This window comes from Bison bison, unplaced genomic scaffold (genome assembly GCF_000754665.1).
Source record: "Bison bison bison isolate TAMUID 2011002044 unplaced genomic scaffold, Bison_UMD1.0 scf7180017864468, whole genome shotgun sequence".
Classification (NCBI taxonomy): domain Eukaryota; kingdom Metazoa; phylum Chordata; class Mammalia; order Artiodactyla; family Bovidae; genus Bison; species Bison bison.
Genome location: NW_011495029.1, coordinates 1,922,475 through 1,935,490, shown reverse-complemented (window position 1 = coordinate 1,935,490; position 13,016 = coordinate 1,922,475). Strand labels below are relative to the sequence as shown.

Here is a 13,016-nt window from a genome sequence, read left to right as displayed (position 1 = left end):
CCTCATGAGTTCTGATTCTATTCATTTAGGAATACTAATGCTACATTTGAGAATACGAATAATAGAATTTTTTAAATATCAAACAGTGCTACAGATATTTGAACTAGTAACTTTAAGACAGTATAAAATAGTAGCCCAAATGGCTCAATCTCCATTTGCCAGCTACTAAATATTCTTAAATGTATACTCAGAGAGGATCTTCAAATTATAGTGTTTTCTCTATATCTTAAAGAATAAGCTTGAAAGAAAAAGTTTAGAGTTTAGCAAAAACCAAACTTCACCAAGAAAAGATTTTGTTGAGAATGAAAGAATAAATAATAAGTAAATTAATAAATTATATTAATTTGATTATTTAATGCAGTGACTAAAGCTCACATTTTCCATTAAGGTTTATATAGAACCATATACACAACTGGAAATGAACATAATTTTAACAAAGTCAAAACCATACACATATGACATGTGCTACTTTACACAATAGCAGCATTAACTATATTTAATTTTAGATAAGTATGGATTATTTTCAAAAATGTATTATTTGCTTATTCAGAGAATTTACAATTTATTAAAAACAGTTTTTCTGCTAATTGGCATATGACACAAATAATAAAATGCCTTATGTAAGTAAAGACCATTTGTATTCAAGTAAAATATATTAAGATGTTCAAAGTCAGTAAACAGACAATAAAGGCAAATAAAATTTACACAATATTTTGTTTGTTATCAGGATGTATTTCAAATGAGGAAATAAAATCTTCCACTTTTTTTTTCTGATTTGGTGAGTACATGGTCCTGGGTCCTCATTATAATGACATTATTTTGGAAGCATTATGGTGTGGAAGTTGGCTTGGGAGATGGACAGGATCCTTGACTATCAAAACTGGTCGCCCGGCCAGGTAACTGAAAGATAATAATTTTATAATATACAAAAAAATAATAAAGTGGGTAATTGTTGTTACCTTTTAATAGTGAATATTCACACCCATGATATGCTAGTCTCTGAAGAGAAGATATACATAACTCCCCATGACCTTCATAACTCACCTTCTCAGGTGGCGTGAGGGGACACAAACATCTCACAAAAATGTAGGCAGAGCATGGTACATAGATGACATGCAGGGAAACTGCAGATTCATTTCACATTCTATCATAGACTATTAGTTTTAGACTATTAGGCTCAGATGGCAAAGAATCTGCCTACAATGTAGGAGATCCAGGTTTGATCCCTGGGTTGGGAAGATCCCTGGCAAAGGGAATGGCTACCCACTCCAGTATTCTTGCCTGGTGAATTCCATGGACAGTGGAGCCTGGTGGGCTACAGTCCATGGGGCCACAAAGAATCGTGGGAAACAACTGAGCAACTAACACTTTCATTCTAAGGTTGGGTAAAAGCAAGAAGGTTCAAGACACAAGAGCCTGCATTCCATTTGCTGTAAGGCAGGAGGTGATTTTTATAGAAGCAATTAAAGAGAAGGACTGAGTTTGGAAAATAGGAGCCACAGGGATAAAGAATAATTTCTTCTAGTCCCTAAATATTATGTATATTTTAAACATTTAATTACAATAGGATAAACTTTTATATCCAAGTAGAAGTAGACAGATTTTCCAAGTGATGTTTTAGTCTCTTTCTTACCAATTTATTCAGCTCTTGAGTAATTGTTCCCTTCTCATTTTAATCCCTGCTGTGGCAACAAAACACATAATTCCACACACAGCACTTTCCCACAATTCAAAATCCAGCCAGTTCTTAGGTCTGTAGTCCTTATGTTCTGTTTGACCAGTGAATGCAGGTGCAGAAGTCAGAAAAAGTGAGCTATATGCTGGAGAAACTACCTCTGCATAATCTTTTCAGCCCTCCTGTCCTCTGCTAGTTAGCAACTAGAAAATTGTATCTAGGATCTTCTTCTGATGTTTATCCTTCCTATATACCCTACAATGACTGAAAAGTTCTCCTATGTTTTCACACACAAATTCATGCCTATTTCATAGTTTTTCCTCATCATATAAATGTATAACTGCTTATTGTTGTTCAGTTGCCCTAAACAAGTCAGTCATGTTCGACTCTTCACAACCCCATGGACTGCTGCACGCCCAACTTACTGAAAGTGAAAGTGAAGTAGCTCAGTCGTGTCCGACTCTTTGCGACCCCATGTACTGTAGCCTACCAGGCTCCTCTGTCCATGGGATTTTCCAGGCAATAGTACTGGAGTGGATTGCCATTTCCTTCTCCAGTGGATCTTTCTGACCCAGGGATCGAACCCAGGTCTCCAGCATTGTAGACAGACGCTTTACTGTGTGAGCCAAGAAATTATAGTATGCTTTGGGTCATAAAACATCTGTCCTTTCATTAGTTAAAAGTTGTTGATCACACTATCTCACTTATCCCTACATCATTCCTATAAACTCTGTAAGAGCGTGTATTTCTCTTTTTTAAATATTTATTAATTTTTTGGCTGTGCTGGGTCTTCAGGATCTTTGGTTGTGGAATGAGGATGCTTAGTTGCCACATGTAGAGCCTAGTTCCCTGACCAGGGGTCAAACCTGAGGCCCCTGCATTGGGAATGCAGAGTCTTAGTCACTGGACAATCAGGGAAGTCCCAGAGGTGTGCATCTCTATTTTCTAAATATAGAGAAATGTAGCTGCAGATAAAGCACCTGGTCTGCCCAGGATTAGACAGTCAGAGGGACAAGGGTTAGAATTCATGTCTGCCTTCAGTGTAGTACTCTGCCTAGCAAACTCTGTTCTTATGTCTAGATTCTTAGACCTAATAATCACTTTTCAAACTAAGTAAAAACAAAGATGAGAATCAGGAAGAGAATAGTTAAGCAGTAGCATGTACTTCAGATAATACACGTTGTTGAAATGAAACAACCTTCTCAGGACTTATTCAGTTATTATTTAGGGAAAAGTGCTGTGTGAATGTGCACTTGCATAGCATGTCTGTCTTTTATGATCTACAATAAATGATGAAGTGAGTTAAAGATTTGGAACATTAATGTAATAAAGCAGATAATTTATCTAAGATGACATTTCACCTCCTATGTCTGAGTATGTGCTGTTTATATAGTGTTCATGGAATTTTTCCCATAATGTCTTGAGTAACACAGCCAAGGTCACATTTTTGTGATCAAGCTGAGAACAGAACGAGGGCTCAATGACATTTAGTTAATTATACTGCTCTGTCTCTCCTATTCAATGTATGCTTAGTGACAGAATAAGAAGTAGAATTTTATCCATGGGAGAAATAGCAATGTATACTTCACTTACTATTACTGTGTGGTTATCATAAATTTTTGCATAAATTTCACCTCTTATCAACTCACAAGTAATTAGATCATATAAATAATTTATTTTGAGGTTCTTCAAGATATTCCAGTCTTTGGAAAAGAAAGTCACTTCACCTGGCAACATTCAGTGTATCTGCTTTCATGGCTAAAAGTTCTGATAGAAACTGGTATTGATATTGCTTCTAGTTAATATAACTATTAATATTAGTTCTATTTAGAACAACATTGTGCTATACTCTGTGTTAAGTACTTAATAGTCAGCAGTTTGTCTAGTTTTACTCTATGTTTACTGCTATTAAGTAGTAATAACAGAAACTTAAGTTTATGTCTTGCCCAAGGTTCTCCAATATGTGGTCACACAGCAGAGCCAGATTTTCAACTTAGGCAAACTGATGCCTCAATATTTTTAAAAACAATCTGTGAGACTTTTTACTTCCTGGACAGAGCCAGTAACTATATACCTCCTCCCTTACATATTAAGTGACATCTTTATTTAGGGATTCTTGGGAAGTTTACGTGAGGTGGCTGTTTTCACAAAAGAGAAGCAACAAAATTCAGTTTCCAGGTAATAATGAATTTACTTGATTGATCCACCACTTAATGACACAAGTTTTCAGATTATGTAGAGAAAATAATAGATTTGCAGTTTTTACGGACTTACTCTAAAGGAATACCAAGCTCAAGAAAATTTAGTTATTTAAAAAAACCAACAAGACATACAGAATTTTGCATACTGGATAACTGAGTCTATGGGACAAAAACAAGAGCAAATAGCTATTTTTTTAAAAAGGTGAATATGTAAAATGTTAGTGAAATGTTAGCAGATAAATAATATTTAAACAAGAGATAAAGAAAAGAGTAGATGTGAGAGAGGTCCAAAGCTTACCTCCAACAAGGGGTGCCAATGTGTTATTGGTTTTCGGTGATAGGTCAACATTTCATTCCAGTGGTCTCGCCCAAGACCCTTGGCGTCCAGTCCTGTTCTACAAACTCCTATGACCTCATTGTGTCCTACCCTATGATTTGGAGAATATTTTACTTTCATTCCAATATTCAAAGATAAGTTTCACACACCTTAACAGAATTTTAAGCACAATTAAAACAGTAGATTTTGTGATAAGTTCTAGATAATTTTACATATTAAACTACTTCAGGCCAAATGAAGAGTCTTAAGCAAGTTAAAACTTACTAAACAAGATTGGGCTTCCCAGATGGTTCTAGTGGTAAAGAACCCAACTGCCAATGCAGGAGATATGAAAGATGCAGGTTCAATTCCTAGGTCAGGAAGATCCCCTGAAATTGGGCATGGCAACCCATTTCAGTGTTCTTGCCTAGAGAATCCCTTGGACAGAGGAGCCTGGAGGGCTACAATCAATACGGTTGCAAAAAGTAGAACACAACTGAAGTCACTGAGCAGGATAAGCATTCAAAAATGAATTTTTAAAAGGACTATACCCAAACTATTTTAGGGCTCTGTAAATTAAGCACATTTCACAATAATAGGAGTGTGAATGAGAAATGCCACTTGGTCCTTACCTATATGATGCATTTCTTTCTTGGAAGCAGACCTATTAACTTTAAGTGATGTAACTCTAATCTCCTTTTCCCAAAGGGCTTAATGTTTTATAATGATGCATAAATTACTCATAAAGAGTTCCATAAGTGAGCTTGTATAAATGACCATAATTAACTGATTCTAAATGATATGTCAGTGAATGTTACCACTGGTATAATAATTAAACAGGGAAGGGCTACATTTTGAACCATGGCATTTAACTTACTGAATAGCATCAGAGCATAGTGAACATTCTTGTTTTCTATTCATGCCTTGTTTTCATAGCAATAAATCAAAATAATATGACAGTTAATGTTTTTGAGAGCTTATTATGTGTGAGACACTTTTCTAAGTAATTTAAATGTACTGACTCACTTAATCTTTACATCATGACCATGAATATCATTATTATCAATTCATTTTTGCAGACAAAGAAGTTAAAATTCAGAAGGGACCTGCCTGCCTTTGTACACTTAGTAAGAGATAGAAGCCTTGAATCAAAAGAGTTGACCCAAACACATGTGGGGTAAGCTGCTTCTCAAGAACAGAATGCAAGTTAAAGGCACTTTTTCTAGCATTATTTTGACAGAAAACTCTAAGGAGATTTTTGAGATGATTTTAGGGCACTTCTCACTGTCACTGATGTAGTAATTGTACAGTTAATTAATGATGTAGTAATTAACTGATGTATTATGGCAGAAAGCAAAGAGGAACTAAAGAGCCTGTTGATGAAAGTGAAAGAGGAGAGTGAAAAAGCTGGCTTAAAACTCAACATTCAAAAAACTAAGATCATGATATCTGGTCCTATCACTTCATGGCAAATAGATAGGAAAATAATGGAAACAGTGACAGACTTTATTTGGCGGGGGGGGTCCAAAATCACTGCATCTGGTGACTGCAGCCATGGAATTAAAAGACACTTGCTCCTTGGAAGAAAAGCTATGTAACAACCTAGACAGCATATTAAAAAGCAGAGACATTACTTTGCCAACAAAGGTCTGTCTAGTCAAAGCAATGGTTTTTCCAGTAGTTATGAATGAATGCACAAGTTGGACCATAATGAAAGCTGAGCGCTGAAGAATTGATGCTTTTGAACTGTGTTGTTGAGAGTCCCTTGGACAGCAAGGAGATCCAAACAGCCCATTCTAAAGGAAATCAGTCCTGACTATTCATTGGAAGGACTGATGCTGAAGCTGAAACTCCAATATTTTGGCCACCTGATGCGAAGAACTGACTCATTAGAAAAGATGCTGATGCTTAGAAGGCTCAAAGGCAGGAGGAGAAGGAGACAATAGAGGATGAGATGGTTGGATGGCATCACCAACTCAATGGACATGAGTTTGAGCAAGCTCCGGGAGTTGGTGATGGACAGGGAAGCCTGGCATGCTGTAGTCCATGGGGTCTCAAAGAATAAGATACTACTGAATGACTGAGCTGAACCGACTGAATTTCAGAAGGGACTGGGAGATGATTAAATAGTGCCCACCTTTATACAATTAAGGATATTGAGGATTCTTGAGGATGCATTCATTAATTCAATTATTCACTTTCTCAGTATGCAACAAATATTTATTAGATTCTTAAAGGAGCCACAGGTTTTTCCTAGGCACTGAGGATAAAACAATAAACAAGTCACTGCCTTCAAAGAGTTTACAACCTATTGAATTAATGTCATTAGCAGACTAAAAGGTAGATAAGGAAAAACATAGTTTGAGCAAACTCTGGTCGCTGGTGATGGACAGGGAAGCCTGTGTGCTGCCGTCCATGGGGTCACAAAGAGTCAGATACGACTGAGTGAGTGAACTGAACTGGACTGATGCTTAGTATCTATCCCTTTAAAATGAAGTCCCCACAAAAGTATATATTTATAAATAACTTTCAAAATTCATTTTACAGATTGTCAGGGTCCACTTCCCTAAAGTCATTTGGGTGACAAATGCTCAGTTGTATCTACCTGCAGTCTTTGCTGTGAGAAATCAATGGGAGTAATTTTTTGATAAAGTGGAACAAGGGGTTCTGATTGAAACACTGTAATATTTTTAGAGTTTGCCATTTCAACTATAAATTCAAGATTTTTCTCTCTCTCTCTCTTTAAACATTGTCAGCTTTTCTATAATCTGTGATATAAACTAACTTCAAATAGATAGTATAAATCATCTTATCTTTCAGTACTTCATTTTTCTAGCTGTCATCCAGAGTATACCATTTTTGATGTTTCTCTGTTATAGGGTCCTGTCTACTACCATTCACATAATAATACAAAATAGACACTCTGAATATGTATGCATTCTGTATCACTTGTGTTATCTTTAGAACAAAATAAGACACTATCTATGTGCTGATAATTTTGTAGTTTAAATATACAAGATTCATTTTTGAAAGCCTCATAAATATAAAGAGAAAACAATAAGAAGAATTATATAGCAAGGAACTTCAGTGGAACACAAGTTCAGAGGAAAAAGAGATTGATTAGCCAAGAAAGACGCAGAAATGGTGACTCGAGCGGAGCTGTAAACCATGAATGAAATGAGATAAACTGAGCAGGGCAACATTTCAGATAAGGAAGGAGTAGGTGCTCCAACAGGAAGAAGATTCAGTGCTTTACTCAGGAGTTACCTGTTTATTTTATAAATGGAGAAGTAATCAAAATGTGTGAGCTAGAAGAACTATCCATAAAGCAATGATTTAAGATTAGTGTGAAACCTTCAAGGCAATAACAATATAGACAATATTCACCTTCAATTCTTAATACTCACTGTTCACAATTCCACATTATACTAATGTTTCAAAAATGGAAAAGTGAATCTCTAAGAGAAAACTTGCCCTTTACACAGCTAATTAATGATAGAGCTCAGGTAAGCATCACGATATTCATATTCCAGCCCACTTGGAAAAGCAAAATCCATTGATTGTAATTTCTGCTGTTACTATTTTTAAAAACTTCACAAAAGTTTTTCTTATAATGTATCCCATACAGCTTCCACACCCATTATGTCACAATACTCAGGTAACCTGTCCTTCAACTTCAGAATGATGTACTTTGGAAAAGAAAAATGAAATGTTATAGCACAGAATAAAGTAAATTTTGAATAAATATTTTTTCCCTTTTCCAATTTAAATTAAAATTCTTGTAGCAGAAAATAAACTGAAAAGCTGAATTTGGTCCACATATGACTAAATGTAGCAATTACTCTGTGAGTAAAGAAATGAACATACCTATCATAATCCATGACTGCAATGGAGAGGCTGACCTGGTCCACATTCTCCGGAGGGATGTCGAAAATAATTGCCTCATTGTATACAGGGTTTAGAGTGTTTTTCTTCGTAGTTGTCTTCTTCTTTTTTAATCTTCGACCCTCACACATCAGAGACACTTTGACATAAGGATCTAGCAATAGAAAGGTAGTTTTAATAAAATGCAAATAATAGTACAAAGCACAAATAAAAACTGTGGTTAATTTTATTAAATAAGAAAAGTGGTATATTATGCCCTATAGTGGTATATTATGTCCTATAATGATATATTATGTCCTGTAGTTTCAATTATACCAAAGAAATTCTTGCACTGTTAAGAAAGTTCTAGGACCTACAACAGATTTCCCAACCTGGAGATCCAGCAAAGGGACTGAGAACTCCCAGGGACTTTGACATTGGAGGCCAGTGGGATTTGATTACAGAACTTCCACAGGACTGGGGAAAGAGACTCTTGGAGCGCATAAACAATACCTTGTGCCCACCAGGATCCAAGAGAAAGGAGTAGTGTCCACATAAGAGACTGAGCCAGACATGCATGTGTGTGTCCAAGAGTCTCTGGAGAAAGCATCGGTCAACAGTGGCCTGCTGCAGAGTCAGGGACACTGAATACAATAGTGCAGGCATAAGTCCTTTTGAAAGAAGTCTCCATTATCGCCATTACCACTACCATAGTTTGACCTCAGGCCAAAAAACAGGAAAGGACCACAGCCCTGATCACCAACAGAAAATTGGATTAAAGATATATTGATCATGGCACCACCTATCAGAACAAGAACCAGATTCCCCCACAGTCAGTCTCTCCCATCAGGAAGCTTCCCAAGCCTCTTATCCTTATCCATTGGAAAGCAGATAGAATGAAAACCACAATCACAGAAAACTAACCAAACTGATCACATAGAACACAGCCTTGTCTAACTCAATGAAACTTTGAGCCATGCCGTGTAGGGCCATCCAAGATGGATGGGTCATGGTGTAGAGATCTGACAAAAACGTGGTCCACTGGAGAAGGGAATAGCAAACCACTTCAGTATTCTTGCCTTGAAAACCCCGTGAACAGTATGAAAAGGTAAAACGATAAGACATTGAAAGATGAACTCCTCAGCTAGGTAGGAGCCCAATATACTACTGGAATAGTGGAGAAATAACTCCAGAAAGATGGAGAGACAGAGCCAAAGTGAAAACAATGCCCAGGTGTGGATGTGACTGGTGATGGAAGCAATGTCTGATGACTTCCTATGAACAATATTGCATAGGAAACTGGAATGTTAGGTCTATGAATCAAGGTAAATCAGAAGTGGTCAAACAGAAGATAGCAAGAGTGACCATTGACACTTTATGAATCAGTGAACTAAAATGAACCAGAATGGGTGAATTTAATTCAGATGATCATTATATCTACTACTGCGGGCAAGAATCGCTTAGAAAAAAGTGGAATAGCCCTCATAGTCAACAAAAGAGTCCAAAATGCAGTACTTGGGTGCAATCTCAAAAATGAAAGAATGATCTCTATTCATTTACAAGGCAAACCATTCAATATCAGAGTAACCCAAGTCTATGCTCCAACCACTTATGCTAAAGAAGCTGAACAGTTCTATGATTATCTACAAGACCTTTTAGAACTAACATCCAAAAAAAAAATGTATTTTTCATCATAAGGGACAGGAATGCAAAAATAGGAAGTCAAGAGATACCTGGAGTAACAGGCAAGTTTAGTCTTGGAGTACAAAACGAAGCAGGGCAAAGGCTAACAGAGTTTTGCCAAGATAACACACTGCAGATAGCAAACATTCACTTCCAAGAACACAAGAGACAACTCTACACATGGACATCACCAGATGGTCAATATCAAAATGAGACTGATTATTTTCTTTGCAGCTGAAGATGGAAAAGCTCTATACAGTCAGCAAAAACAAGACCAGGAGCTGACTATGGCTCAGATCATGAACTCCTTATTACAAAATTTAGGCTAAAACTGAAGAAAGTAGGGAAAACCACTAGACCATTCAGGTATGACCTAAATTAAATCTCTTAATTATGCAGTGGATGTGACAAACAGATTCAAGGGATTAAATCTTATACACAGAGTGCCTGGAAAACTGCGGACAGAGGTTCATGACATTGTATAGAAGGTGATGATCAAGAGCATCCTCAAGAAAAATAAAGGCAAAATGGTTGCCTGAGGAGACCTTACAAATTGCTAAGAGAAGAAGAGATCCTAAAGGCAAAGGAAAAAAGGGAAAATATACCTATTTGAATACAGAGTTCCAAAGAATAGCAAGGAGAGATAAGAAAGCCTTCCTCAGTGATCAATGCAAAGAAATAGAGGAAAACAATAGAATGGAAAAGACTAGCTATCTCTTAAAGAAAATTAGAGACACCAAGGGAACATTTCATGCAAAAATGGGCACACTAAAGGACAGAAAAGATAAGGACCTAACAGAAGCAGAAGATATTAAGAGGTGGCAGAAATACACAGAAGAACTATACAGAAAAGATCTTAGTGACCAGGGTAACCACGATGGTATGATCACTGACCTAGAGCCAGATATCCTGGATTGAGAAGTCAAGTAGGCCTTAGGAAGCATCACAATGAACAAAGCTAGCGGAGGTGATGGAACTACAGTTGAGATATTTCAAATCCTAAAAGATGATGCTGTGAAAGTGTTGCACTCAGTATGCCAGCAAATTTGGAAAACTCAGCAGTGGCCACAGAACTGGAAAAGGTCAGTTTTCATTGAATCCCAAAGAAAGGCAACATCAAAGATTGTTTAAACTACAGCACAATTGCAGTCATCCCACGTGCTAGCAAAGTGATGCTCAAAATTCTACAAGCCACACGTCAGCAGTACATGAACTGAGAACTTCCAGATGTTTAAGCTGGACTTAGAAAAGGCAGAGGAACTGGAAATCAAATGCCAACATCAATTGGATCATCGAAAAATCAAGGAAGTTCCAGAAAAACATCTACTTCTGCTTTATTGACTATGCCAAAGCCTTTGACAGTATGCATTATAACAAACAGTGGAAAATTCTAAGAGATGGGAATACCAGAACAATTTATCTGCCACCTCAGAAATCTGTATGCAGGTCAAGAAGCAACAGTTAGAATTGGACATGGAACAAAAGACTGGTTCCAAATTGGGAAAGGAGCACATCAAAGCTGTATATTGTGACCCTGCTTATTTAACTTACATGCAGAGTACATCATGTGAAATGCTGGGCTGGATGAAGCACAATCTGGAATCAAGATTGCTGGAAGAAATATCAAAAACCTCAGATACGCAGATGACACCACCCTTATGGCAGAGTGTGAAGAGGAACTAAAGAGCCTCTTGATGAAAGTGAAAGAGGAGAGTGAAAAAGCTGACTTAAAACTCAACATTGAAGAAACAAAGATCATGGCATCTGGTCCCATCACTTCACAGCAAATAGATGGGGAAACAATGGAAACAGTATCAGACTTTATTTTGGGGGGCTCCAAAATCACTGCAGATGGTGACTGCAGCCAAGGTGACTTGCTCCTTGGAAGAAAAGCTATGAACAACCTAGACAGCATATTAAAAAGCAGAGACATTGCTTTGTTGACAAAGGTCTGTCTAGTCAAAGCTATGGTTTTTCCAGTAGTCACATATGGATGTGAGAGTTGAACTATAAAGAAAGCTGAGCACGAAAGAATTGATGTTTTTGAACTGTGGTGCTGGAGAAGACTCTTGAGAGTCCCTTGGACTGCAAGAAGATCCATCCTGTCTATCCTGAAATAAATCAGTCCTGAATATTCATTGGAAGGACTGATGCTGAGGCTGAAGCTGCAATACTTTAGTCACCTGATAGGAAGAACTGACTCATTAGAAAGATTTTGATTCTAGGAAAGGTTGAAGGCAGGAGGAGAAGGGGATGGCAGATGATGAGATGGTTGGATGGCCTCATTAACTTAATATACATGAGTTTGAACAAGCTCCGTTGTTGGTGACAGGGAAGCCTGGCGTGCTGCAGTCCATGGGACCCAAAGAGTTGGACATGACTGAGCAACTGAACTGAATGACTGATGTCCTATTGTATTACCAGTTTTATAATTAAATGGCATAACTGGGGGCAACAGAATAAGACTTCTTATTGAATGAACTAGAAAAGAATTAGCTGATCACTGTGTTTAATACAACAGAGAAAATCCACTATTTTACCAGGAGCCAGTCTAAATTATAATGTGTCTTTTAGTTATTTGAGGACATGTTTTAGTGTAAAAGATATCTAAGGAATATAATCCAAATAGGAACAATTGTATTTATTTTCTTCAAAGTGATTTAGAATTAGAAGACTAAAATTTATGAAATAGCAATTGTATCTACATAAGTATATATAATCACAATGAATTGAAATTAGCAAAACTATACTTGTTAGGACTGTCTTGAATTGTTGGAAAAGGCACTAAATTTAGACGTTCTGTTTCAGTCATCATGCTTGATAAGGAGTTTGGATTGAAGGAATGATTACTACAAATCATTTATTAAATGCTCAGCCATATAAAATGAAAAAAGGTAAAATTTGGTTTACATATATTCTCAAGGAAGTTTCGTCAAATGTATTGTCTATATGATGTCAATAGGAAAGAGAAATTTTCATTTAGGCTATATTTTTATGGGCCAAAGAGGACAAATAATTGGTAACAAGTTTTGCCCTAGCTGATCGATCTCTAACCTTAAGTAGAAAAACTGTCATAGTATTATAGAAAATCATACAATATTTGCAATAAGGAGTTCGTGATCTGAGCCACAGTCAGCTCCCAGTCTTGTTTTTGCTGCCTGTGTAGAGCTTCTCCATCTTCAGCTGCAAAGAAAATAATCAATCTCATTTCAATACTGACCATCTGCCAATGTCCATGTGTAGAGTCATTTCTTGTGTTGTTGGAAGAGGGTGTTTG

The 13,016-nt window shown here is 36.8% G+C and overlaps 1 protein-coding gene across 1 annotated transcript in view; it reads right to left on the bottom strand.

Annotated features, from left to right (window-relative positions):
• Positions 1–828: 828 nt before the first annotated feature.
• Positions 829–13,016, bottom strand: part of SYT10 (synaptotagmin X) — a 122,993-nt gene continuing 110,805 nt past the window's right edge. Inside the window, exons 5-7 of the mRNA XM_010860569.1 lie at positions 8,060–8,231; positions 4,175–4,304; positions 829–900 (exon numbers count right to left, since the gene is read on the bottom strand). Coding sequence (XP_010858871.1) covers positions 829–900; positions 4,175–4,304; positions 8,060–8,231 — 374 coding nt within the window. The remainder of the gene's footprint in view (positions 901–4,174; positions 4,305–8,059; positions 8,232–13,016) is intronic.